We start from the raw sequence: 27,977 nt of genomic DNA, 5'->3' as shown, positions 1-27,977 counted from the left end.
TGGAGGTCAGGCATGCTCTTGAAACATCTAGTGCGAAATGCCATGGAAGTGCCGAAAAGAGAGTGATTAGCATCATATAATACAAATGTGTTTCATAATCGACGTTTTAAGTCGCATTGCTGCTGAGCGGAGAGGTCGCGGATACACAAGAAACGAGTGAAACATACGGAGGAGCACAGAAAACTGTCCGCCCGGTTTGTCCTACAAAGGCGCCGAGAGTTTGACAGCGGGAGGACTTCACTGCGCAGGCCTGACATTAGATAGACCGCTGGAGGACGGCAGCATCCACCGGGATAGATGAGAGAAGAGAGACTCGTCTCTGGATAAAGAAGCAGGCCCAAACATGAGAAAGGACGTGAGGATATTACTCGTAGGGGAACGTAAGTGGCAACTTCCACGATTTAAATCGGTCGAACGGTTTATTTGCTAGTCTGCTAGCGAGGTAGCAGCTATTCGGCAGCTAGCGGTTGGGGGTTTTAGCAGATACAATTATCACTACGTTAACGTCCTCTGGTTATGTCGAGGTGTTGTGAAATACGACTGTAGCTAATGACTACACCTCGTCTGCCAAGGTATGGCGCGGTGCATTATAATAAACACCCGGGCGTTGCTTTATAGCTTGTGTTCATAGCCAAATTTAGAATTAAAAGGTGGCAGTCACAATCTCATGAGTGTTTGTTTCCATTTACTGCCATGCTATTTGCTATGCACTTCCTTCACAGTAATGAGTAGACTCACCCAAAAATGAAAATGCTGCCATTATCTCCTCACCCTCATGGCAAATGAAACACAGGTGAAAGTTGTCCATAGAACACAGGGAGATTGCAGCCTTCTACAAAACAACCTAGAGTTGCAGAACAGCCAAACAAGGCAATTTATTTGTATAGCTACTATAGCACATTAATACACGGAGGCAATAAACGGTCACAAACAATCACAGTGAATAGAAAGACCTACAGGTGCGCCATTATTTTTTGCAATCAATCAGCTGTAGTTATTGAACTAAATTATGGATTGTGTATAGCTCTTTTTGGAACTTTGGTCCCCACTGACTTCAATTTTGTTGGAGAGGGTTGCTATGGAGTTGTGCTGGCTCCCTGTGTGTTTTATGGACACATTTCACCTGTGTTTAACTTTCACCTGGCATGAGGGTGAGTAGATGATGACTTATCATCTCATGAATTATCATTTTGGGTGAACTATTACTTTAATCTCTTGACGAGGCTGCATGTTTACATACAACTGCATTCTAACCCCCTTTTCACTGTAGATGCCTGAATTTGACAGATTTTTGGAAATTCCGTTTAGTCTACCAATAGAATTATTACTTTTGGCATTGCTCCCTTTCATCCCTTATGTTTGTAACTGAAGCCATTGTCATATGTCTTAAACTCACATAAAAGTCACATAATAAAATAGAAATACAGTTTCACCTGTGACTGTGAATGCAGTATATCTCTGCCTTCTTCTCCTCACCTACTCTGTTCTCATAAAGCATGTGTGTTGACAGTACTATTTATATTTAGGGTTAGGGTTAGTGATACAGTGTGGCCTACATTACCACACTAGTTGGCATTGAGTGTTCCTTGGAGAAGGGCAGCCAAAGTGCTACGTGCCTACAGTCTTGTAGTGTAAATTAATATGGGATAGGAGTATTGCAAGTAGGGATGCACATTTTAGTCACAATCAGTCACGTTACCGATTTAATTATCAATAAATAATTTAGAAAACTGCGTTTGACATAGAAAATACAAAATGTAGGTTTTTACACCTGTCTTTAGGCCTACTCAACTCAACAAGTTAATCAACCAATCAAACTTGTGCTGCAATGAATACTTTTGCGTTTTGGGTGTGATTCTCCCACACTGGACTTTTTGCCTGCTTGCTTGGCTTTCTTTTTCCTCTGTATAAATGGTGAAAGTAAAATTGCGCCCTTGTGGTGGTAAATCATTTCAGCAAAAAACACATTGTCGATTAAATCAGTTAATGTAGGGCTGGCACGAATACTATTTCTTGGGCGCAGAATATTCTGGAGTAATCAACAGCGAATATTTGGATATTCTGTGGCGGGGCTAATAAAATACAATACAATACAAAATAAATACAATATGTAATCAAGACGTCCTTGAAAAAGAGAGCTTTCTCTCAATGGTCCTCCCTGGATAAATAAAGGTTAAATAAAAACAAAATAAAAAAAAATCACTTCTGATTTGTGGTGACTAATCCATCCATCATCCAGAAAAAGTTCATGTCTCTGGCCCCATCCCTAATGTGGCCGTGCCGTGGTGTTGGGTGCTTCAGCAAGCTACTGTCTCTGCACACCTTAGGTTCTGCTGGTGCTGCTGGCTGCTGGGTCTCATGGCCTGTTATGTGTTGCCCACAGTCTCCTACAGTCAACCTGTTCTGGGAACACAGGCAGTTATTTAGAAACAAAGGCATAATTGGCTGGGGTGTTCCTCTCTGCCAAAACATTTCCTTGATGTCCACTTGTTCTGACCGGCCCCACTGCTACTGATGTCCCCGGGGGTCCTAGCGTCAGTCTTACAAGTGCCTACATTTAGAAAACAAAATGACAACAAAACAAATATCCAAATCCCCAAATTGAAAACCCAAATACCTACCCAACAAACTAATGTCCAAATAGTCGAATATTTGGATCCAGCCCATATGTTTGATCGATCAAATTCTTAACAATCGATGAATCAATAATTGATGAATCAGTAACATCCATAATGGAAAGCAACCTGCCTATTGAAAAGGTCTTGTTTATGGTTGTTCAATTGCAAAAGAAAAACTTGGCTTCTCAAATTTTTAAGCCATCTCATGTTTCCACTATAGTCTATAGACACTCAACAATTGAGCCAAGATAGCATCATATTGCTTTGCCTTTCACTTTGAAAACCTCTGGCCTATAGAATGAAGAGTGTCATTCAAAGTCTAGTAGGTAGTGTAGAGTAAAGTCTAGTAGGTAGTGTAGAGGTGAAGCAATCGCCTTCCACCACCCTGCGGAGACCATCGGTTCAATTCCCAGTAGAACTACTTCCGGCTTGGTCAGATGTTACTACAGACACAATTGGCCGTGTGGGAAGCCAGTGGGTTATGAGTCGTGGTCGCTGTACTAGCGTTTCCTCTGGTTGGTCTGTTCCGGGGGGGAGGGGAACTGGGGGGAATAGTGTGATCTTCCCATGCACTACGTCCTGCCTGGTGAAACTCCTTGCTGTCAGGTGAAAAGAAGCGGTTGGCGACTGTATCGGAGGAAGCATGTGCTAGTCTACTATGGCTCTCCCCATGTCAGCAGAGGGGGTGGAGCAACAACCGGGACAGCAGGGGGAATTGGCCAAGTACAATTGGGGAGAAAATGGGAGAAATTTTTCAGAAAAAACTTGATAAAAAGAAAACAAAAGCCACTCTTTAATTGGAGATCACTTCCTACCAGTCTACCCACCACAGGCTGAATTGCAGCCCTGACTGTTGTGGCCTCTGTCAAGTGTTGGACTTCACTGAGCATTCCTTCCAGCACTTCACTTGGCTGCAGATCATCACCCTCTCCAGCTGCTCTTATCTGCACTCTCTCACTTAAGTTAACACATTAACCAGAATGCTCTGAGGTCAATTGTTAATGTCACCAATATCTGTAAAAGAGTTTTATCACTTTGTTATAGAATTTAAGTCATTACATATTCAATAAGCTATAATTACATACACATAATTATTGGTAGATAAATGCACGTCATATGGACAGAGGCAATAGGCAGACACTATCTACAGACAGACAGCTTATCTGTTGTGGCATTGGTACATAGGTAAAAGCAGATTTCACCCTCTGCCCCACAGCAACAGGTCATATCACACGTGGCTGACCTTGTTTGGCTCCAGCTCTGCTGCAGCTCACAAAGATAAAACATGTGTGCTCCAAGTCAGATTCCCTCCCCTCCTCTCTCTCTCCTCTCTGCCTCAGTATAAGAACCATGATGACAACGGTCACATCTTTACTGCATCAATGTAACTGTCTGTACTCTACGTGAGATGATCGCAGTCTCTTTGTAACCATTGTTACAAAAATGGCTCATACACTTTTTTAAGACAACTTCCCGGCTCCTGGCTTCACTCAATTTGTTTCATATTGGCTGAAAATGTTGTTGATTATGCGGGATGAGGAGTGAGAAATTCATTTCCATAACACACTTTATCTTGTAATTTAAAAAAAGCATTAAGTCCAGTTTCTTTCTCTGTGTCCATACAGCCAAGGTGGGGAAGACGTCGCTCATCATGTCTCTGGTCAGCGAGGAATTTCCTGATGAGGTTTGTATTAACAGGCTTCCAGACTTATACATTTGACTGATTGTTCACAGAGATGTCAGAATCATGAGGTGATGTAACACACAGGCAAAACATTTCAACTTTCTTTTCAACAAGGGTCATTGCATCCTCCGTTCATGTAGACGCACAGATTGAATGATGCACCTCCTTTATCATGCACATTGCTGCTGTCCTAGACTTGCCTAAATACTACTGGATATAATATAATTGTATCACTGTTTAAAAACCTGCTTTAAATGCACGTTGCTCATTCAGACGTTGTGATTGGTCACTGTGTAATGGAACACTGGGACCGCCAGGGGAGTTGAAAATATAACAAACACTTCTATATCACCAAATTACACTTTTAATCATGGAATCATACATTTACAAAATATAGTATTATGTGCAATTAATTGTGCAGCCCTAGTAGTACATTCTCACCTCAATAATGAGCAATGTGTTGATCTCTAATAGTTATTTAGCCCTGCTCATGTTGTCAGTAGTTGTGATGGTTGTCTGGTGTGTGTCGTGCCAGGTTCCTCTACGGGCTGAGGAGATCACCATCCCAGCCGATGTGACGCCAGAGAGAGTCCCCACACACATAGTGGACTACTCAGGTAAAGCACACACTCACCACTTCATCACTGACACACTCACCACTTCATCACTGACACACTCACCACTTCATCACTGGCCTCATCATCAGACCAAGAGGATCAGTTAGATGAATACAGAGCCACGTCATCAATTGAGTAAATGCCATAATGAGTACTGCTAATTCCTCTCACTGAGAAGTAAATGGACAGCAAGGATCGATGACATGTTTAACAGTTCACTGATGTGCCTTCTCTCACACCTCAGAGGCAGAGCAGTCAGAGGAGCAGCTGTATCAAGAAATTTCCAAGGTTGGTTGGACTTTATTCTGGTCCTACCCGGCTCTCAAAGCATCCATGCCCACTGTATTATCTCCATGTCCATTGCTGTCTGAGCTTACATTGCTATTCATCTTTACAGGCAAATGTTATCTGCATCGTTTACTCAGTCAACAACAAGAAGTCCATTGAGAAGGTGAGTACGGTTAGTCAACTATTGATCTAGGCAGCTCTTCTTCTTACATACCAATATTACATATACTAATATTACAATATTACATATTGATACCTTCGGGATCAATAAAGTATCTACCTACCCAGTACCTACCTACCTACATCTCAAGTGTTAATGACAGTTGGTCCTGAATTTGAAACGGGATGCTGTTTATGGTTAATCGTAGTCCCTGCTAATCCTCTAGTCCTCTAGTCAATGAGAGACACATTCATTGGTGTGTTATGAATGCCTGCCTGGCTACAGTGTTTGACGCTGTGCTTCCTCACTCCCCTAGGTGACAAGCCATTGGATTCCCCTCATCAATGACAGGACAGACAAGGACAGCAGGTGTGTTCATGTCACTTTGGGAGGTGTGTGTGTGTGTGTGTGTGTGTGTGTGTGTGTGTGTGTGTGTGTGTGTGTGTGTGTTCCAGAGCATGCTAACTGACATGTTTGCTGGTACGCCTGGTAGCATGGTTGTTCTGGCTTGAGCATGCTTGTATGTTGATTTCTCAGCTGTGATGTGTTGTTACATTTTGTATGTTTGCTGCTAGCTGACATAGTGGTTACTAGTAGCATGGTTGCTTTGGCTGAAAATATAACATCTTTTGAATAAGACATAGGAAATATAAACAAAACATGAAAATCTGTCTTATGTCTAAGACAGATAGATGACAGCCTACATGCCTGCATTTTTGTCTGGCTATAAAGCAGCATGCAGGCTCACCATATACAACTCTAGATGCTTATAACAGCTGTACTGTAGCCTGCTATAGTGGCTGATAGTCGGCATGTTACCATAACAGACTGTAAACCTACATACAGTAGCACGTGTGAAGACCTGCCTTTGATCAGGTGACTCAGGAGATGCCCTAGATTATTTTAAACCCTGTGAATGAATTAAACCACAGCAAGACAGGTCTAATAAGCCCCATTACACTGAGTCAGTGTTGGTTTGGTTGGAAAATAAAGCTAAGCTACTATGAGAGCGCTAATGTATTCATATTTGTGTTGTTGCTGCAGGGTACCATTGATCCTGGTGGGGAACAAGTCGGACCTGGTTGAACACAGCAGCATGGAGACCATCCTGCCTATCATGAACCAGTACCAGGACATCGAGACCTGCGTAGAGGTAAGAGATACACACCCACCCACACACAAACACAAACTGTATGCACTGCCTGCACTGCAAGTCTCATGCAGAAGGAAACTTTGATAAAGCACTTGAGAGTGGTGAAATGGCAAATGAAAGATGAAAAACGGATTGAAAATGAAAATCCAATAGCTGCATCGACTGTCTAAGTGAGATGGAGTGTGTGTGAGACGGTGTGGGACAGATAGGCTCCAAGCTGCACTCTCAGCTCCTGACTCCACTTACAGCCCAAACACACCAGAAGCGTATCCAACGCAGTTTCATTTCATTTAACTGGGGAGACCGATCACACCGGCCGCAGCGCGTCGGCACTATTTTTCACACGCGAGCGGCCGCGTGCAGCCAGGCATGAAGTCAATACAAGTTATGACTGGGGTGGGGCAAAACGGAGCGAGGCGTGGAGCAAAACAGAGCGCTTCTGGTGTGAATGGCAAGGCTCGTGCTCGATGCTTCCGTGACGCGCTGCTTCTTGTGTGAACCAAGCGTTACACTCTGCTGACTGACTTGTTAATGGGTTTATGTAATATATACTGTATGTATCTCAGCCTTGTGCTCTGAGGGCAAAGGCCTGCTGACAGACAGAGTGTGCCGACAGAGGCACAAGCGTCACAGAGGAAGTTGGCGTCTGTCTACGTCTCTCTCCAATTCAAATCTCCCTCTGTCCCATGTGACGGATCAGTCATGCCCTCCTCAGCTGGATTAGTTACCAGGCTAAAAGGAGCAGATGGGGGACGTGAGGGAACGCACGCACACGTGCACGCGCACACACACACACACACACACACACACACACACACACACACACACACACACACACACACACACACACACACACACACACACACACACACACACACACACACACACACACACACACACACAGAGTGGATACAGTTACAGTCTCAGACAGCCAGTTAGTTGGACTCATGTGAAAGAGCATGTGAACCGTTCTTTGATGAGCCGGCAGTGTGCCACCTGGGCTAGCGTTAGCTGTATGTGCTGCTGCACTGGAATATGATGGAGTCTGTCTTCCATTTGAGCTTTATTCTGTTTTTTCTTGACCCTAGTTTTGTTGTTTTATCTTCCAGCATCATGTAGGTTTCATTCATGAGAGCCCATTAAAACATCATCATAGAGCGTTTCTGAGCCATTGTTGTTGCAAAATTATATTTAAGCGACGTTCAAATGGTAGAAACCCAGGTATGATAGGACTGGTGCTCTTTCACAGAGGATACTTAAATTAGCTTAGAACAGGCATGTCCAAAGTCCGGCCCGGGGGCCCTTTGAATGATCTTAAGTGGCCCTCGGCTTGTCTCTCAAAATATACTATATGTGGTCCTCCACACTGTATTGGTTAATCAAGCAAGTTCATTTAGCATTTTTTCCATTCACCTAACGATGACAGCACTATCATACAGTTTAGAGACAAGCACCAAGTAGGAACGACACAGGCAGAACTAGTGTTTCAGATGGTAAACAAAATCCTAGAGTACAATTGTATTGTATGTGATTTTTATTTTTATAACCCCTATATTGCTAGAAGCAGCTGGCCGGCCCCCCGGTAATTTCACATGATCTAATCTGGCCCCCATTCAAAAAAGTTTGGACACCCCTGGCTTAAAAGGATACGAGAAACACTCAACTTGAAGTGAATCTTTGTCAACAGTTGACAAAGCTTGCTGACGAGATATGAGAGCACCTGTTTTACCATGGTACTATTTTGCCGTTGAAACATGTCAGAGCTAGTTTTGAATCATGTTCTAACATTTAGAACGTCCCAATGTTCAACATGTCCTGCCTCATGAGGTGAGAAGAGGACTCGCTGTAGCCCAGGGGCATCCACATGAACATGTGCTTCCTGTTTTCCACAGTGCTCTGCCAAAAACCTGAAGAACATCTCTGAGCTCTTCTACTATGCCCAGAAGGCTGTTCTCCACCCCACAGGACCCCTCTACTGCCCAGAGGAGAAGGAGGTCAGGCCTGTAGATGCACACTCACTGTCTGGGCTGGTGCCAATGGCGTCCATGGCAACCAGGATTACACTCTAATGCAATGGTGTAAAGAAGTCATGTTTTTAGTTAACCGACACAACTAGTCCTTTTACAAGACTATGCACTTGATTAGGGGTGCACCGATCGATCGGCACGCAATCTGTATCGGCCGATTTTGACCTCAAATATGTGATCTGCTGCTGCAGATATTTCTTTATTGTCGCCGATTGCATAGCCGATCATGCTGCACGTGAGAAACATGAGGCAGCCCATTTTCATGTCTTCAATGTCTATCGTTTAACTTTCATATTGTGCTCTAACGTTTATATCATTGTGTTGCAAAGCACACGCTTTGCTTTCGTCAGTGTACTCACCTCCACACACCACACCAGACTGTCAACACACCCCTTGCGTCTTTGAATCACACACATCAGCTGGTGATTAGAGCAGACTCAGCAGAGAGAAGTTACCTCCAGTCCTCCCGCCTACCGAGGCATTTGCATGCTGTTAAGTCCGTGTTTGATCCATATTTGCGTGTATCCTCCTAACGTTAATAGCTCCGGTTAGCTTTAGCCGCTTTAGCTTAATCGATAAAATAGTTAACTTGGGTCGAAGTTATTTTTCTTGTGTAACAGGGAAATCCCGGAAAATTGAGTATTTTTGTTGAGTGAACTGAACTGCATTGAACTGGTAACATGGAAATCCCGAAGTGGAGTGATTTTTGTTCTTTTATAAACTGAACTGAGGGAACTGGACTACTACTAGCCATTTAGTTCAACACAGTCTTGTGCTCCAATTATCTCACACACAAAAAATCATGTTGGCGGTTTCCTTTAGCCTACAAAATATAAAATATTGATGTAGGAAAAAAAAAATGTGCTGCACTTTCAATTTGATGCATGAAATGTAGGCCTATATGTAAAATGGAAACTGTTCTATAATAGACTGCTATAGCTGCTTACAAAAAAAATAAAAAAAATAAAAAAAAATATATATATATATATATATATATATATATATATATAGGTAATCGGTGATCGGTCGATGATCGGTTGGGCAGATATTTCTCATAGGTGATCGGTGATCGGTGGCAAAAAACGTGATCGGTGCACCCCTACACTTGATGATGACATGTTGGTGCCCCCTTCCCCTCCCTAACCTAATGATGCTGTGGCATGTAAACAACCCAATCAATAACATTCTCTTCCATCACAGATGAAGCCTTCCTGCATCAAGTCTTTAACTAGAATCTTTAAAGTGTCTGACCTGGACAACGATGGCATCCTAAATGACAATGAACTCAATTTCTTCCAGGTAACCTTTTCCACTTCTTCCACTCGTCACAGTTCATTTGGATGATAATTGTACCTGATTGGCATCAGGTTCTTTTGATAACTTTGTTACTTTCCCTTTGCAAATGCAACATCACACACTTGCAGCATATGCACTCTACAGCAGCTGTCCCATGGCAAACCTGAAAACGTGGTGTGTGTGTGTGTGTGTGTGTGTGTGTGTGTGTGTGTAGAGGACATGTTTCAATACACCATTGGCACCCCAGGCCTTAGAGGATGTGAAGAATGTGGTCAGGAGGAACATGAATGACGGAGTTAAGGACAACGGGCTCACGCTCAAAGGTCAGACGCTCTCCTGTGCAGTTCCCTTCCTACACTAGACCCTTTTCACGGCAGCCATTTTGTGTCTCAAAGGCAGAATAAACACAGGTGTACCAAAACATTACGTAGGGTTTCCAACTTCCAGTCCATTTAGGTGTTCCAGTGCTGGGGCCCTAATTAGTGAGTTAGGTGCACCCTGCCTTTTAGACACAAAATGGCGGCTGTGAAAAGGGTCTCTAACCCCCTCCTCTCTCCCTCTCTTGTCTTTATTTGTCCCTTGTCCCACATCATTATCATTTTCCCCTCAACAATGACATCTCGTCTGTTCTCTGATTGGTTGATGCAGGCTTCCTGTTCCTGCACACCCTGTTCATCCAGAGGGGCCGACACGAGACCACCTGGACCGTGTTGAGGAGGTTCGGCTATGACGACGACCTGGAGCTCACACAGGACTACCTGTTCCCCCCGTGAGTGCAGGGTTAAAGTCACATTACTTTACAGCGTTTTGAGGTGTGTGAGGGGGAGGGGGTCACAAAGTCATGAGTCAAAGTGCAAACAAGAATAATATAACAGAGTATTACCATTTATCATATTAAAAAAAAACTTTTAGAGCTGCAAGCTACACAGAAAACAAAACTTTGGCCAAATTAGTTACGGACATATAAACACAACCAGTTTTCCCTTAAACACCACTGCTATGAAAAACATTCATAGTCTTGTGAATGTCTACTTCCTTGTTTGAAATGAACTCACACAGATGAGTTGTGTATGATGAGTCAATTCCTCCCCTCCACTGGAGTGATTTGCTATCTTGAAGTGACTCAGTCATCTAGTTCCTCTCATGTGTTAGCAGTTGTGTCTTGCAGCGAGGCTTCTGTGAACAGCGATCTGCGCTCCATTGCTTTCTGCTGAGCTAATCACAACGGTCTCTTTCTCTGTCCCTCTCTGTATGCCAGGATCAAGATTCCCCCAGACTGCACCACAGAGCTCAACCACAACGCGTACCTCTTCCTCCAGAGTGTCTTCGATAAGCATGATAAAGTGAGTTGGATGGGAGTGTCATTTTTCCCCCTGCGTTTTTTCCTCAGGACTTTGGATTTGTACTTTTGTATTGAACACAGCTGCTTGAAAGGCACTATAAATAAAAGTATTTATTTTTTCCTGCTATTTTGTTATTATTATTATTATTTTGCTGTATTCCTACACTTATCTTGTGTTATGCTCGGAAAGAAGTGTGTCAGTTGATGTATGCACAATACAAGATGTTGATACAATCACACTTAATTTGGAACCTGACGCTGCCAGATGGTTTGTTTTCACACAACCATCTGGGAACGAGTCGCTCAGGAAACTGTTTAAAAGGGCAGGCACTTAAAAAACAAAAGCCTGTCAGGTGAGTGGATGAACCATTTGTCTATCACGGGCTCACTCTCGCTGGCGTCACACCAAAGCTGCCTCAGGACGCTGATTGGTGTGAACCACTGGTGGTTCATATTCAAACCAATAGATTGGATCGTGGCAAGACTGAGTTGTCATGTGATCATGATCTCACGTGAATCCGGCAGCTTACATATTTAGTCCAAACAAAACCATGTCTGTTTTATATTTTTCTGGGATGGCAACTTTTGTGCTCAGTTCAAGAAATCTTATGTCTATCCAGCATTCATTTTATTCCCAAGTAGAGGTCGACCGATTAATCGGCGCTGATTATTGGCATTTTTAATTAATCTGCATCGGCCGCTGCCTGCGCTCACAAGGCCGATTATTAAGGCCGATTAATTATGTATTTTTTCTGTTGTTTTTTTTACGTTTTTGCTCATGGTCCCCTTCACACTCAGCAGACTCTCCCTTAAATAGCGTATCAGTCACTTCTGAAATCTACCGCATAACCCAGTGTATTTTTCTATTTCAATAATAAAAAAAATAAATCTAAAGCATGTTACTGGCTAAGATAACCATCTTATATTAGATGTATTTGTTATATAAAATTCATGCACACTGAAAATGAATATCCATGCACATTGGAAATCTAATATAACAAATCCAATGGAATTATAGGCTAGTTGTTTTTTTTACCCAAATACTCCTTAATTATTATATTTAAATCGTATTTTATCGAATGCAAAAAAATCAACAACTGCATTATATATCGGCCATTGGCCACCCTGCTCTCTGAATATCGGCATCGGCCATTGAAAAACCCATATCGGTCGACCTCTATTCCCAAGCCTCAAAGTGAATTAGTGGATGGATGTCATGATGACATATTCTGCCCACCTGTGTTACTTATGCATTCCTTAAGTCAGCCTTCACTGTCCACTCAGGGAGAGTTTGTGTGTATTCATGTGTGATCCAGGACAGAGACTGTGCGCTGTCGCCAGAGGAGGTAAAGGACCTGTTCAAGGTCTATCCCTACATGCCCTGGGGTCCGGATGTCAACAACACGGTGGGCACCAACGATCAGGGCTGGATCACCTACCAGGGATACCTCTCCCAGTGGACGTGAGTTGGGATCAAACACACTCATGCATACAAATACACACACATTTAACACTTGTATCTCAACTATTCATACCGTCCCCGACTCATGGCCTGTCCTCTTGTCTCCTATGCTAGGTTAACAACGTATCTAGATGTACAGCGCAGTTTGGAGTACCTAGGATACCTGGGCTACTCCATCATCTACGAACAGGAGTCCCAAGCAGCTGCCATCACAGGTAAGAAGACATGCTGCATTCACATGTCTCTTGTGGTGTTTTATATGGTTTTTAACTGTGCTGGCTACGAGCGCAGTATGTAATTAAGCAATAGTTAACCACAGGCCATGGTATATGCTCATTATATGACAGTTAAGGGTTGTGCTTCGGGGTCGGCCGAAAACACCCTTAGCTGTGGTATAAAGAGCACATATCACGGCCTGAAGTGATCTATTACTTTTATAAAACGGTTACCAAGTATGACAATATGAAAGTAATAGACAACTCCAATTTAAATAGTTTTTATTCATAAATAATGTTTGAAATAACATAGTCCCTCCTGCACATAGAGTGAGGCAGTTGCTGTGCAGCGTAACGTTGACAAGTTACACCTGAGTTACAGCAGCTAGCTAGCAGCTAGCAACACAGGCTATCTCCGGTTTAGCTAGCTAGTACATTTGGTAGTTGTACAACACACTTCTCTGAAACAACCGAACGGATTTCAAAACGAATTTGACCGTTGCATGAAACGTGACTTGTACATGTTACAATAACAAGCCCATGTCAGTCAATGGGGTTTTGAGAGTAGAACCCCTCAAGCAGTGCTCTTGAACGCCCTTCTCAGGCGCAGAGTGATACGGAGTTGTGCGGCTCTGGCCGTGGTATACGCTCATTATACCATGACAGATTGCGATCAGATTGCTTGATTTGAAGCACCCATTTTATAATAACAGATCCTTGTTCACTGGTAAATGCTCTCTTTTCTGTGCCTCAGTGACTCGGAACAAGCGTATCGACCTGCAGAAGAAACAGACCCAGCGGAGCGTCTTCCGCTGTAACATCTTGGGGTGCCGGGGCAGCGGCAAGAGCGGCTTCCTCCAAGCTTTCCTGGGCAGGAACCTGCAGGTCAGTGGTCAACCTCCATAGGTGAATCCAATATGAACTAATCCAAGGCTGGAAGAGACCAGCATGGACACAGTCAGTCTTTATGGTCAGATGTCACTGACCTTGTTTATTTCCCCATAGCGACAAAGGAAGATCAGAGAAGATCACAAGTCCTTCTATGCCATCAGCACAACCTATGTTTACGGCCAGGAGAAGTACCTGCTGGTAAGGACCAGTCATCTCATCTGCTCTTTGAATCACTGTTTCATAATCTGAGTGTATTACAGTGTTGTGTTGTGTATAGGGGTGTCGCGGTACGTGTATTCGTCCCGTGAATTCACGGTATGGGCGTCATGGTTCGGTGCGTGAAGCAACACGACGAATACGTCAAATCCAGAAGAAGGTCGTGGTAAAGCACCTAAATGCTGTTTGAACGCCATAAACGCCACAGAAGAAGACACCAAAACAACACAAGGGCCATAGAAATCCGCCTTCACTGAATGGAACGTTTTGTGGAGAGGAAACATTACTGGGGGTCGCTCCTGCGTGTTTACAAGCCATAGCTTCCATGCTGCTTCACTAACCCTAACCCTAACCCTCGTCAAAAAACCGAGTGCAGAGCAGTATCCTAATGACTTTTAGGACTCAGGCGCTAAGCTGTTTTGCAAATTCTGTCAACATCAAGCCAATGAGGTAAGCTTGCTAATGTAATGTTACGTAGCCGCGACGCGCAACGTCCTCTATATAGTTGGCGTCGCGGCTACACGTTAGATAACACTGACAAAGCTGTCAACTTGTAAACAAGCAACTTACATCGCGTGAGATGACAAGCAAGATGCGGTGAGGAAGAGGGCATGACTCCTTGTCATGTTCCAATAATCCATTATGATGACCGAACATAATCATTATGGTAAACAAAACTTGCATCCAATAATGTTAGCCTACTTACTTGGGAAAGTGAAACCTGTGTCTGTCAGACAGTGGGAGAGGGGTGGGTGGGAGTGGGCTACTCCACATGCACTCTGTTTACAAACTTGTGTACAATAAAGATTTAAAGTGGGGGGAAATGCCTTTGCCCTGTCAAACAGGTGGAATACAGACATCTGAGAGGGAGGCGCACCCCACACTTTGAACATCGCTGCTCTAGAGTAAAACCTTTTTGTGTGGATTGCCTAGATCGTATTAAATTGTGGACATTTATTCATTCCAACTTATTAGACACTATTTCTGATGGTAAAATGAGCGTAAAAAGCAAAACACAGAATTCATAAAAATTAAAAGGGAAAAAAACAGAATTTGGGATTTGTTGCTTTTTTCTCCGTTGTACCGTATTCGTACCGAACAGTGACCCCAAAACCGAGGTACGTACCGAACCGTGACTTCTGTGTACTGTGACACCCCTAGTTGTGTAGCAGCATTAGTTCTCTGCACAGCCATTAAACAACTGCATTCTCTCTCTCTCTCTCTCTCTCCCTCCCTTCCTCCCTCCCTTCCTTCCTCCCAGCTCCATGAGGTCATGCCAGATTTTGACTTCCTGTCGGAGGCGGACTTAGCGTGTGATGTGGTCTGCCTGGTGTATGACGTGAACAATCCCCGCTCTTTTGAATACTGCGCCAAGGTCTACAAGGTCTGTCAACTGCTTCTGTTCCACTTTCCCATCCATGCTATTCCACTAAGCCTCAGTGGAATGGTGTTGAGATGGAGGAAGAGTGCTTGTCAGTTTTAAACAGATACATCAAGGATATTATGTCCTTTGCACAGCTCCAGATCTGCGAGGTGCTAGTCAAATGCAGGACAAGAACATCCAACAAGGAATACATCTTATACTTATTCAGATGACTTATCATTTTTTTATTCATAATTAAAGCAAGTAAAAACATATCTGAATAAGTCGGTCTGAATTTATCCTTGCTATCTCTGTATGTTTCTTTACCTGTCACAATGTGAGGGAAAGTCTCTTGTATTGGGAGGTAATTTAACTAACAAATAGCATATTAGCTTTATTTGCATTGCTCATTCGAATTAAGGAATACTGTTTGAACACGTTTGCTATTTAAGTTACATGCCTGTTTTTGGGCTGCAGAACTACAAATGCAGCAAATATTTCACCTTAACATGTCAAGTACGGTATGTTTGTTATTAATTAAAATATCAGACAGTACCATTATTTCAAATTGTCTCTTACCAATCATGTATCCCTGACTGCATTCAGTTAAAATGGTAAAATACAGTAAAGCATTAATTGTATCTAAGTACCGTAATAAATAAAGTCTAATGGGTTAAATGTGTGTTAAATTTCCACAGTAACATTTAACACTTGTGTTTGGCAGCAATACTTCATAGACAGCAAGACGCCCTGCATGCTGATTGCCGCCAAGTCGGACCTGCATGAAGTGCAGCAGCACTGCAGCCTCTCGCCGCTGGAGTTCTGCCGCAAGCAGAAGCTCCACCCGCCCCAGCCCTTCACCTGCAACACAACCGACGCACCCAGTAAAGACATCTACACTAGACTCACCACCATGGCCATGTACCCGTGAGTACTCCACCTCTTCACCTCACTAACCCATGGTCCCATTCACCACGGCACCCTTTACCAACCTGAGACTCCTGCTCCTGTCCCATCCTCCATGCCTGTGTTGTCCTGTGTCTGCCCATCCACTCCTGCTTCTCTCCTAGAGTATCCAGCAGCCAAGCTTTGCCCACAGTCATTTATGTCTTCCCTTATCAAGGTGGGAAATTAATACCAGCCACTGTGGTTATGGCTGGTAAACGTGTTTGTTTGTTTGTTTGTTTGTTTGTTTGTTTGTTTGTTTGTTTGTTTGTTTATTTATTTATTTATTTATTTATATTAGACTGGCACATTAAAAAACAGTTTCTGAAAGTGGCTGTTGAATTTTGGAATCCATTAACCACGTTTATCAGTGAATGAGGAAGTTTTGGTAAATATGTGGGGAAAAAGATCCTGGAAGACAGAAAAGCCAGAACTCAAAGTAAATCCTTTTGGTTTTTAATACCTTCAGTAGCAGCAGTGACATCAATCAATGGACGTACGTTTCGGCACAAGCCTTCCTCAGCATGGGGAAAAAGATCCTGTCACGTTAATCTTGCTTTTTCAGCTCTGCAGCCTTGTTAGAAGTCAATACATAGGTCTTTATCTTCACTTCTGAGTCCTGTGTGTTTGTGTGCATGCGTGTGTGTGTGTGTGTGTGTGTGTGTGTGTGTGTGTGTGTGTGTGTGTGTCTGTTCAAGGTTCAAGGGTTTTTATTGTCATTACATGCTTTCACATGAATGAAATTTGTCCTCAGGACCAGCAGCGTACAATAATAAATCCTATAATAAAAACTGATAACCTAAAAATAACTTAGACCTAATAATAAATAACTATACATGTGTGTGCGTGTGTGTGTGTGCCTGAAAGTTCCTCCCTGCTGTTGGCAGTCTGCCAGGTCAATCCATTGACTTTATAGTGCCGTTAGGGTGTCTTAGCTCCTCAAGGCTTTCTGATGGGATTAGACCTCAGAGCAGATCATTTGGCATTTAATTGAGCGTGCCTACTAAATCTCTGCTTAACAGGCCAGAAGTCCTGTTATCTGATGCTGAAACCACTGGATCTGCTGCAGTCTGGAGCAGGGTAACGGCTCTCTGCAGATTAAAGAGAACTGCTCATTCAGCTCAGTGCAACGGCTCCCTCAGGCTGCTTCAGACCAAACGGCCAGAAGGAATAAGAGTGCTGATTGAGGACTAATTCTGCCTTAAATATTGAATGATTGAGCATTCAGGTAGTGCAGAGGTAGATTCCCTGCCAGGGGATTGGCCAAGTACAATTGTTGAGAAGAGGGGGGAGGGGGATCTGGACAAGAAAATAAATAAATAAAAAAGCGATCGGGTCTCCCACCCTGAGGCGCTCTTTGAATGTTGAAAATTCTAATGGATTTCCTGCTCTAGAAAGACTATAGTCAGGATGTAGTGGAGGGTAAACCACCTAAAATGTAGGTTTAGGTCCTAAATTTAGGTCCTAAACTCTGTTCACCCACTGTAAATTATCCAGCGTCCATATTAGCAGAATAGAGTATAAGTACCTGCCCTTTGAAACGGTTTCCCGAGCGACTCGTTCCCAGATGGTCATGTGAAAACAAACCATCTGTCAGCGTCAGGTTAGGTTTCATTGGCTAGAGCCAAAAATCAGACTCAAGACATTCTGTGCCACCCTTAGAATTTCCCTTTTCTTTTTGTCGCTGTTCCCCTCTTTCTGGCTTTCCACTGCTTATGTTCCTTTCCTTTCCTTTAAACTATCGAAAGTTCATGATCAAAGTTTCCTTGTTTTTTCTCTCTGTGCTTTTTTGTTGACTTTGACTAAAGTAATATAATTAATAGGGATGTCACAATATATCGTCCCACAATATATCGCAATATCAAAACGTGACAATATGTATCGTTGAGATGAAATCTCATATCGCGAGAAAAAGAAGCTGAACATGGTGGCACTGATCTGCATCTGATTGCATGCTCGCTCTCCTTTTCATTGCTTTGTTTGAACAGACGAGGGACGTTACAGACACGGAGGATGAAAATGGTGAAATTACTCAAATTAGTGTGGAGGATGCCCCCTCAACTTACAAATCGATTGCAAAAAAATATTGTTAAAATATCGTATCGTTATCGTGAACCCAATATCGTATCGTATCGTGAACTGAGTGTATTGTGACACCCCTAATAATTAAGGAGCTGGGTGTAATGCAGCATTTAGCCCAGAAGTCCTCCTTTGATCTAGACTAGTGGTTCAACACCACTTGGTTGTGGTTTTTGCCCACCTGGCATCCAAAGGTGTGGCTTTGACCATTTCTTCGTCTGTGTGTTTCATGCATGCTCGTGTCAGAGATGGGGACTTCAATCGTACTTAAGTCACACACACATAGTGACTTGAGACTTGTTCTCAAAGACTTGAGACTTGACTTGGACTCTAGCTCAAAGACTTGAGACTTGACTTGGACTCTAGCTCAAAGACTTGACTTGACTTGGATTTGCAAAAAATGACTTGTGAGCATCTCTGGCTTGTGTACAGTATGTATTTATATGAGCGTGTATACACGCATTTTTGTCTCTCCGCAGCCACGCCCGTCTCCGCTGCATGTGTGGCTGCAACAGGTGCACCTATTGCCTGTGTCAGAACCTCCTCAAGTTGGAGCTGCTGCGCAGTGTTAAGGCCCAACTCCGCAGGGTCGTTCTCAACAGGTTCATACCTAGAATAAGCACTAGTGTTTTAACATAGACTGACTCCTCTCTGCCTCCCTCCCCCCCTCGGCTGGACCTCCAGGATGGGTCCCAGAGAGGCTCTTGCTTAATCCAAGCTCCCTAACCCTGGTGGTGGTGCTGAAGGCTCCTCTGCTTCCCTTCAATGCTGGCCATTGGTCAGGTTTACATTGCATATCCACTGCGAGGAAAGGGGCTGTTCACTGATTAAATTAACTTGAGACTGATAATAGTGTGATACTTCATTTATTGTTGTTCGGGAAATCCACCTTTCTCTTGCTCCCCTTCAGGGTGACGTGACTTGCTCAGCGACACTTCAGCAGGGTGGATGCTTGAATACTGACACAGGGCTTCCTCTGGGGTCATCTGGTTGAATGACCAGACCACCCTGCTGCACCAAAAGTCAATGGTCTACAGTATGTCTATTGTCTAAGCTTTTTTTATATTTTATATATATATATATATACTGACTCCAAGCTTATTTTTGGGGGACATATCTTACAGCTGATTGACACGTTGCTTCACAACTAAACCGAATGCGAGACGCGAGTCCCTTGACTTGCTGAAAGAATCCAACAGTTAACTCTAGGTTGAGATGATGTGTTTTGGTTTCTGCTCCAGCCCCGCCCAGCCAACTTCGGCTCTGTACAGCCTGACACAGCGAAGCGTGACCAAACTGTCTGCCATGCTGTGCCAGCTAACACCTAGGCTGCTGCTAGCCAGGGAGGTAACAGTGTGCCATGATGCATTGGAATCTGCCTGAACGCTGCATGACGGCTCCAATTAATTGCTTGTCCAATACTCACTCAATTCTCAATATTGACTCTTAATAAATAACACAGAGACAAGCCTTGGAAATTAAACTGAAGATTTGTTGTGAAACTGAAGCGTAACATTTTGTTATGAGGAATAAATAGCTACCCGGTTGTATTTGGAGTCCTGCATAGGTCTGGAAGGTACAGAGAAGTTGATCATTTCCAAATTTCCATAAATTCTGAAACATTCTGGCAAAATGCACAGAAACATACGGAAAAGGGAGAATTGTGGTTGTTCAGGCCTGCCTCACATAGAACTACAGGCTTTATTCAGTTATGGACACACAGCTGTGATGTTTGTTGGAATAATACAGAATAATCGTATGCTATCGTGTAATAATATACTCTTAGCAATATTGTGCAGCTGCTGTCAGCATTTCATTTCATATTTGATACTGACCAAATATTAATTTAGACAAGAAGCACCGGAAGAGAATGCAGTTTAAAAGTGGAAGTGCTGTATTCTTGAATTATTTTTAATTTCAAGCTGGTCCATACTTGAGTTCAAACATACCCGCGTAGGTCACATCTAGAATGGTGTTCTCCCCTTCCTGTCATGTGAGATGGATATGCAAAGTGTAAATCTTGACTACCAAGCATAACATTTGCATAGTAAACAGTAACACACAGGAAACACAACCATGCTCTATAGTTTGGTTTGTGCTTCACCTGAAAACCTCATTGAAGTCTGCATGTCTACATGTTTTGGCTGTATGATTTTCTTTTATATCACAAAAAAATATTCAATTTCTTCTTGTCCATCCATTTCTCTTTGGTATTGACCTTCATCCATTACCAAAGAGTGCATGATTGATTGTCTATGAAGTTTTCAGTCTGTTTTTGTCTTGGATGTTATTCCCATTCTTAGACCAAAGTCTAAACCTACAAGAGAAAAGCCATTGCTGACCAGACTCTAATTATTAATGAATGAATGAATTTAGTTATTTATTGGGGGCCGATTATTATAACCTATTACTATATAGCCTATTACCTATACTATATAGTCGACATTATAGCAGATACTTAAAGTATTTACTGACTGGCTCTCTTGTGAGTTTAGACTTGATAAATTGATAATAAACAGCTTGTTCCATGTTTAAAATCAGAATGTTTTTGTTTGATGTATACATTGATTTTACTGTACCTAATGTACCTACCAATCACCCTTTAATTTCATCCCATTTTTCCATCTTGTATTGTGTCCTGTCTTCTTCTTGTCTTCCCCTCTGTAGGTGTTCACACAGCTGTTTGTGGTTGCCCCTCTGTCTCTTCCTCTTGCATGTGTTCACCCTCTGCTAGTCTGCCTGCTGCAGTGCATGCCTCTTCTGTCTGTTTCCTAATTCTCACTCTCTGGGTGGCTTAAGGCCTCGTTCCTTAGTGCTCTGTCACCATCTATTGGCAGTTTGGGGAATAGCACTACACTTAAGGACACTAGAGTCTGATGGGGAGGATTTATTGAACCTTATTGCCGGGTCTGAATGGCTGTCTAATGGTGTTATTATTGTTCTTGGTCAGTAGTGCCTATGCTGAATTTTGGCCTATTTTATTGACCGGTGATTATCAGGCCAACAGTAGTCTAATAGACAGCAAGGCAGACATAGATAGTGTTGTGTCAATACTAACCCTTGTGCTGATGCGTTTTAACCTTTGGGAGTTGTTGATAGCATTCATGGCATGTCACTAAACGAGCCAGTGCTGGCTGGGAAGGCAGGGGAAGGAGCGGACACACCACATTGACTACAGAGTGCCTTTCCCCCAAAGTGGCTTTGGCTGGCTGGATCAAATTCTACTTTTAAATTGATAGTTGTAGGTCTTTAGCTGACACACTGACCCAGTCACTTTGCATTGAGTGCATCACTAGAATATTGTTTTAATTCTTCACCAAAAGATCACCAAATTAGAACGAACCAATAGCACGGAGTTTCAGAGCCCACATCATGTTGCTGTGACTGTTGAATGAACATGCAAAATGTTGTGAGAAAAGGACAAAGAAAGTGAGAGGAGAGAGCTACAGGATATTCATCAATAGCATAAATGGTGCCAACTTGCCACTTGAGGATTTTTTAATCGAAGCAGGGAATGTAGATCAAGATTCCCTTTTGACTTGTTGACTTGTATGTCCAAAGAAACTTAAACTAAGGGGGGGAAATGATAATTTGCCTTCCCATGGTAGCCATGACGATAACTATCAGACCAGTCTTCACCTCTGGCTGCCATGTGGTGTGTACAGTCCATACCAGGTGTGTGTGTGTGTGGGGAGCCTGTCATTGTGTGTTGTGTGCCGTGTTGTTTGACGAGGTTCGGTCGCAGTCTTGGTTTGAGTTTGTACTGTTGGGCTTTGGGTGGAGGTTGAAGTTCCCTACTGTATTTGTGTATGTGTATGTGCGACTGCGCGTACCCATGGTGTGTGTGTGCGTGTGTATAAGGCTGCGTGGCTGGGTGGAGGGTGTGGGGTGTTACCTGCTGGATGAGCAGCAGTGCAACCTGGTCCAACGGGTCACAGCCGTCTCCCACGTGGAGGAGTCCATCTATATGGAGGCCTCTGCTGAACCGCCCAAACCCTCAGACAGGTAAAGGCAGAAGACACACACAGAGGGAGACGTGTGTGTGTGTGTGTGTGTGTGTGTGTGTGTGTGTGTGTACAGCTTTTATATAAGTGGACGGATGGACGATCGCGCTTCGTTACAGAACATGGATAGAGAATGTGTGTGCATGTGTGGGAACGCCCACAAAATGTTATACGGCTGGCGCACGAATGGGGTAAAACAGCCCATATATCTCAATGGGCTGACTCACCAAAGGACAGTGCTGCGGCTCTACACTACAAGATTGGGGATTCTAGAGCAGAACACAAGACGTCTGTTCAGATGTGCGTTTACTGCAAATTCTAACTTTGCTGAATGGATAGAACGGGGGATTTACCCCACCCTGCCTGACCACGCCCCCAGCCAGGCTGAGCCAGCTAACCCAGCGTCTATGATGAGACATCGCCTCAACCCATTGCGACAGACTAATTCTTTGCTGTTGGAGAAGTGAATCTATCCATTCTGCACTCAACGTTTCCCATCACAAATAATTATGAATGTTCTTGTTTTTGTTTTTCATCCTTGTTTGTTTTCAAGTCAGTACTGTAACTTCTCCCAGCTCTTACCGTTGTTGACATGTATGTCCTGGAGAGTTGTAGAGAGCCTTGGTGGAGTCTGTGGTTAAAGATGGCTAGACAGACTTATGGGTTTAGGTGTGCGTGTGTGTGTGTGTGTGTGCGTGTGCGCAAGCGCACATTTCAGGAGGGTTTCTCTGCTGGTCCTACCAGGGCACTAATGTGTCTTTTGGGCCTAAATATAGAGCAGCTAGGTGCAGGGTGGGCTTGTTCAGGTGTCGGAACTGAAGTATTTCATCTTGTATGCAAGTTGTCGTTCGTGTGTAAAAAAGTATGAAACACTTTTCTCTCCCTTTTCTTCTTTATCATTTTCACAATCTTCACTTTGTTGCGATCCTCATAGTTCCTCCACTGTTTGTGCTTCTTGCCAAGGCAGCCGGAGTTGTGTTTGATCGGCATGAGATGAGCAGAAACATGTTTTCCTGCCTCTCACTGCATCTCAGACCAGCCTCCATGCTGTTTCTCTGTTCAGCACCACTCCTCCTGTTCACCCAACCTCATTCTGGATTGATCTTGTTCCCTAAACCTAACCAAGTGACCAAACAAAGCATGTGTTCCTGTTGCAGGCTGGTATCACAGACAACTCAACTGTGGACAGCGGGGGAGATTCAGGGGAAACAAACTCAGCTATCAGTGGCTGTTTGTTTGTTTATGGCGAAGTTTTAGGTTTCCACCTGAGAGAGAGAGCGTGGCTTTGTTTTGTCATCTGGCCACTAGTCAGAATAAAGAACTTACCCGCTCAACTCAAAACTCTTGATGCCTTCTGGGTGCATACAGGTTCAAAAAAGAGGAAAGTCCACACACTACCGAATAAATTACAAAGATTTGTTTAATTCGACTCAAATGCGTTTGTTGTTTTGCTGCGGTGCATTTAAATAAATATTTGCAATTCATTCTCTAGTTCGGACCTTTCCTCTTTTATTTGGCAACTACTCTCAATTAGAGCCCGACCGATATTGGATTTTTGAGGCTGATATCGATATTGGGGAGTAAAAAAATTCATATATCAATATATCTGCCGATATTCTTATATTATATACCGTATACACATTATATTACACTATGTTTTTGCAATGATCCCTCAAATCTCAAACACTTGACAAAGATATGACTTGACATGACTTGAGATATGTAATGTAGGCAGGCTATTTTACAGCTTATCAATCAACTTTATTGTCCAAAATGACATAAATGCAATGAAACGGTAAACTTCTTGGGAATTTAATAATTATAAATAACTAGAAATACAAAAACACAATTAGAATAAATATAAAATATAAGAAAAAATATCAAATTTACACAACATGCTGTCTATAGCTTAATAAATACAACAACAAAAACATTGGCAATATCGGCCGATAATATCGGTGGACCGATATATCGGTTGGGCTCTACTCTCAATCCCCTTGTGGTTTTACACATGGAAAAAGATGACATTGTGTTCATATGTTCATACTTTTTCTTGCTCCCTCCTTTTTTCCCTCCTCCAACCTCTCTTTCTCCCTCTTCCTCGTCTCACAGGCACATGGCGCAGGCCGACCTGAAGAACTCCACTTTCTGGCTGAGAGCGAGTGTGGGTGCCACAGTGTGTGCCGTGCTGGGCTTCGCCATGTACAGAGCGCTTCTCAAGCAGCGGTGATGAGACAGTTGAACGCATGCGACAGCTACTTCCTCCCTGATCCCTCTGTCCACTATGCCCCTCCCCTCCTCCATGAAAGACTCAACCCAACCTGTCCACTATGCCCCTCCCCTCCTCCATGAAAGACTCAACCCAACCTGTCCACTACGCCCCTCCCCTCCTCCATGAAAGACTCAACCCAACCGGTCCACTACACCCCTCCCCTCCTACATGAAAGACTCAGCCCAACCTGTCCACTACGCCCCTCCCCTCCTACATGAAAGACTAAACCCAACCTGTCCACTACACCCTCCCCTCCTCCATGAAAGACTAAACCCAACCAACCAAACAGGCCCATTGCCTCAGCCCCACCTCATCCAGCTCCCCTCGTTCCCTGCAATACGGCAAGAACAAACAAGCGAAATCATCGATGCATTTTATATATATATATATTTGAAAATGAGGAGTGTTGTTCTTTTGCAATTCAAGTTTTGGTTTGTCGTTTGGGGAAGGGGTCGGATTATTTTTCGAAATCCCACATCTTCATCAGTCAAATCGAACTGCCGGCATTCTGGGATCTATTGGTGTAGTCTAGTCCTGGTCAGACAGTAGTAGTAGTCACTGGATGTTTTTAAGAGATGGTCGTAATCCAGTCTTCTTTTTTCTCAGGTCAGTATTATTAGCTAGATGGTTGAAGACCAGAGAGTGAGAAGATGCAGCCATATGGAAGCACCACAAAAGGGACTTAAAAACCATCTGTTTATAGATGTGTACAGTATATACAGTATATATATATATATATATATATATATATATATATATATATATATATATATATATATGTATATATATGTATATGTATGTATTCCTCGGGTATTTTAGGATTGGACCTAGACAACATCGCACGGCAGAAGCAGAGCTTGCCACATTGACCAGAGTGCAGTTCTTCACACCACCACACTGACTGGAGATGTTGCAAAAACAAAGCCACGTCTAACACTAGAAAGGTCACGGATGTCATGTTTTGTTTGTGTTAATTTATTAACCTGATTTTTTCCGTCTGTTTTGAGTGGTTTACTCAGCACTGCATGAAGCGGATAGAGGGATTTACATGTTGATGTATTTTTGTATTTAGTATGATCAAAGCTGTCATCATGGTGTTATAACATGACTGTCTGCTTCCGTTTTTATTTTTCTGGTTTTTCAAATAGAGCTTGGTCCTTCATATTATATTTGTATTAAGTTGGAGACACCACAAAGCTAGATTATGCTATTAACAACAGCCATTCAACGCACCTCTCCCACCTTAAAACTATGGAAATGTTTCTTCTCATTGACTTTTCCAGTATTTACAATAAAGAAGTATGATCTGGCACAGCCTTGTGTTTCTTACTGCCTGGGTGAAAAACCATAATTAAACATCAAAAATGAGGTTGAAATGGTTTTATAAATGTGTCATACTGTAAACTTAAGGACACCCAGCACCCACTGATGTTATTCATTTGTGTTTCCCTGAGTAAAACATGAACCATAACTTCTTTCACATCCAGTTTTCAGTGGCTTATATACTCTGGGTATCATCATCAAAAACTCAACTTCACTCTTTATGTCTGCGTCTGCGCGCAAAACCTTTTTTTGTAAACCAGAATAGAGAAGCGAGTCTGTATTTGGGCTGTGAAACATTTGCTCTCCGTCTATGTGAGGAGGAAGTCACACCACTCGCACAGGTACACAGAATTAAAGATAGCCACAACGCTGAACCAAGCCAACATGTCAGCAGACAAGACCAAGCTATTGTTCGAGGGCTTCCTGAAGAAAAGAAAAGACACCATGGTAAGATATGTGGAATCCAAACTCTCTTGTTGTACCTGTGTGGAAATAATGTGTTTAATTTGCAGATCCAAATCTTGTGTCCATCTGTATCTAGAAAATGAGGTGGGCAACGTATTGGTTCAGTCTCCAAAACACAACCTTGTTCTTCTACACCCAGAAGAATGGCAGTGCTGTGAGTAGAAATGTGCTGTGTTGTAAACTCAAGCACTTTCAGCTGGTGAATTCCATTCATAGCTCTCTTATTTCAGTCATTCATTATACTTCCCTCTAAGTGAGTGTTGGAAGAACTGATGTCAGTCAGTCCGTAGCCTACATATGTTTTCATGAGAGCTCTCAGTGAAAGTCAAAGGTTCTCATTGCTCTTTTCACAGACACACCTGAGAGGCCTGTACTACATTTACACGGTCAGTCCACCACCATCCCCTACACTTGACAAAGCAGTGCTTCTATTGTCTAGTGATTTTTCTTTCTTTACCACACACTACATTATACACCAAAGTTTCAAAGTCACTGATTGACTCGCTACATACTGATGACTCGCTACTAATGAAGTTATGAATGATGTATGTCATGTGCACTTGTTGTTGGGACAGGTGCAGTGATGTAAGTCATGTGCACTTGTTGTTGGGACAGGTGCAGTCAGTGAGTGATGTATGTCATGTGCACTTGTTGGGCCAGGTGCAGTCAGTGAGTGATGTATGTCATGTGCACTTGTTGTTGGGACAGGTGCAGTCAGTGAGTGATGTATGTCATGTGCACTTGTTGTTGGGACAGGTGCAGTCAGTGAGTGATGTATGTCATGTGCACTTGTTGTTGGGACAGGTGCAGTCAGTGAGTGATGTATGTCATGTGCACTTGTTGTTGGGGCAGGTGCAGTCAGTGAGTGATGTATGTCATGTGCACTTGTTGTTGGGCCAGGTGCAGTCAGTGAGTGATGTATGTCATGTGCACTTGTTGTTGGGCCAGGTGCATTCAGTGACTGATGTATGTCATGTGCACTTGTTGTTGGGACAGGTGCAGTCAGTGAGTGATGTATGTCATGTGCACTTGTTGTTGGGACAGGTGCAGTCAGTGAGTGATGTATGTCATGTGCACTTGTTGTTGGGCCAGGTGCAGTCAGTGAGTGATGTATGTCATGTGCACTTGTTGTTGGGACAGGTGCAGTCAGTGAGTGATGTATGTCATGTGCACTTGTTGTTGGGACAGGTGCAGTCAGTGAGTGATGTATGTCATGTGCACTTGTTGTTGGGCCAGGTGCAGTCAGTGAGTGATGTATGTCATGTGCACTTGTTGTTGGGACAGGTGCAGTCAGTGACTGATGTATGTCATGTGCACTTGTTGTTGGGACAGGTGCAGTCAGTGAGTGATGTATGTCATGTGCACTTGTTGTTGGGACAGGTGCAGTCAGTGAGTGATGTATGTCATGTGCACTTGTTGTTGGGACAGGTGCAGTCAGTGAGTGATGTATGTCATGTGCACTTGTTGTTGGGCCAGGTGCAGTCAGTGAGTGATGTATGTCATGTGCGCTTGTTGTTGGGACAGGTGCAGTCAGTGACTGATGTATGTCATGTGCAC

General features: G+C 43.2%; 1 protein-coding gene across 3 annotated transcripts; it reads left to right on the top strand.

The window, feature by feature from the left end:
- On the top strand, positions 1-24,922 carry rhot1a (ras homolog family member T1a). 3 transcript variants are annotated; one of them, XM_083649752.1, is made up of 20 exons: positions 1-380; positions 4,244-4,302; positions 4,838-4,919; positions 5,164-5,207; positions 5,317-5,370; positions 5,684-5,736; positions 6,412-6,520; positions 8,413-8,514; positions 9,748-9,846; positions 10,058-10,166; positions 10,492-10,612; positions 11,102-11,186; positions 12,502-12,647; positions 12,762-12,862; positions 13,617-13,747; positions 13,868-13,951; positions 15,231-15,353; positions 16,057-16,259; positions 18,836-18,958; positions 24,473-24,922. In XM_083649752.1, the coding sequence occupies exons 1-20, from the start codon at positions 344-346 to the stop codon at positions 24,588-24,590; spliced, it is 1,983 nt and encodes a 660-aa protein (XP_083505878.1). In that variant the 5' UTR covers positions 1-343; the 3' UTR covers positions 24,591-24,922. The 3 variants fall into 3 exon arrangements, with proteins under 3 accessions (XP_083505878.1, XP_083505876.1, XP_083505877.1); XM_083649750.1 differs by lacking the exon at positions 24,473-24,922 and adding an exon at positions 21,024-22,297; XM_083649751.1 differs by lacking the exon at positions 18,836-18,958.
- The last annotated feature ends 3,055 nt before the right edge of the window (positions 24,923-27,977 follow it).

Source organism: Poromitra crassiceps, assembly GCF_964638095.1.
Source record: "Poromitra crassiceps genome assembly, chromosome: 13".
Taxonomy (NCBI): domain Eukaryota; kingdom Metazoa; phylum Chordata; class Actinopteri; order Beryciformes; family Melamphaidae; genus Poromitra; species Poromitra crassiceps.
This window is presented reverse-complemented; position numbering and strand designations above follow the sequence as displayed.

What these genes read in the sequence shown, in the direction of transcription:
- rhot1a (XM_083649752.1), top strand. Translation starts at nt 344, where the DNA reads ATGAGAAAGGACGTGAGGATATTACTCGTAGGGGAAC. An exon ending in GGATACCTCTCCCAGTGGAC is followed by an intron (nt 12,648 to 12,761) that starts GTGAGTTGGGAT and finishes CTCCTATGCTAG; the next exon opens with GTTAACAACGTATCTAGATG. An exon ending in GCCAGGAGAAGTACCTGCTG is followed by an intron (nt 13,952 to 15,230) that starts GTAAGGACCAGT and finishes CCTTCCTCCCAG; the next exon opens with CTCCATGAGGTCATGCCAGA.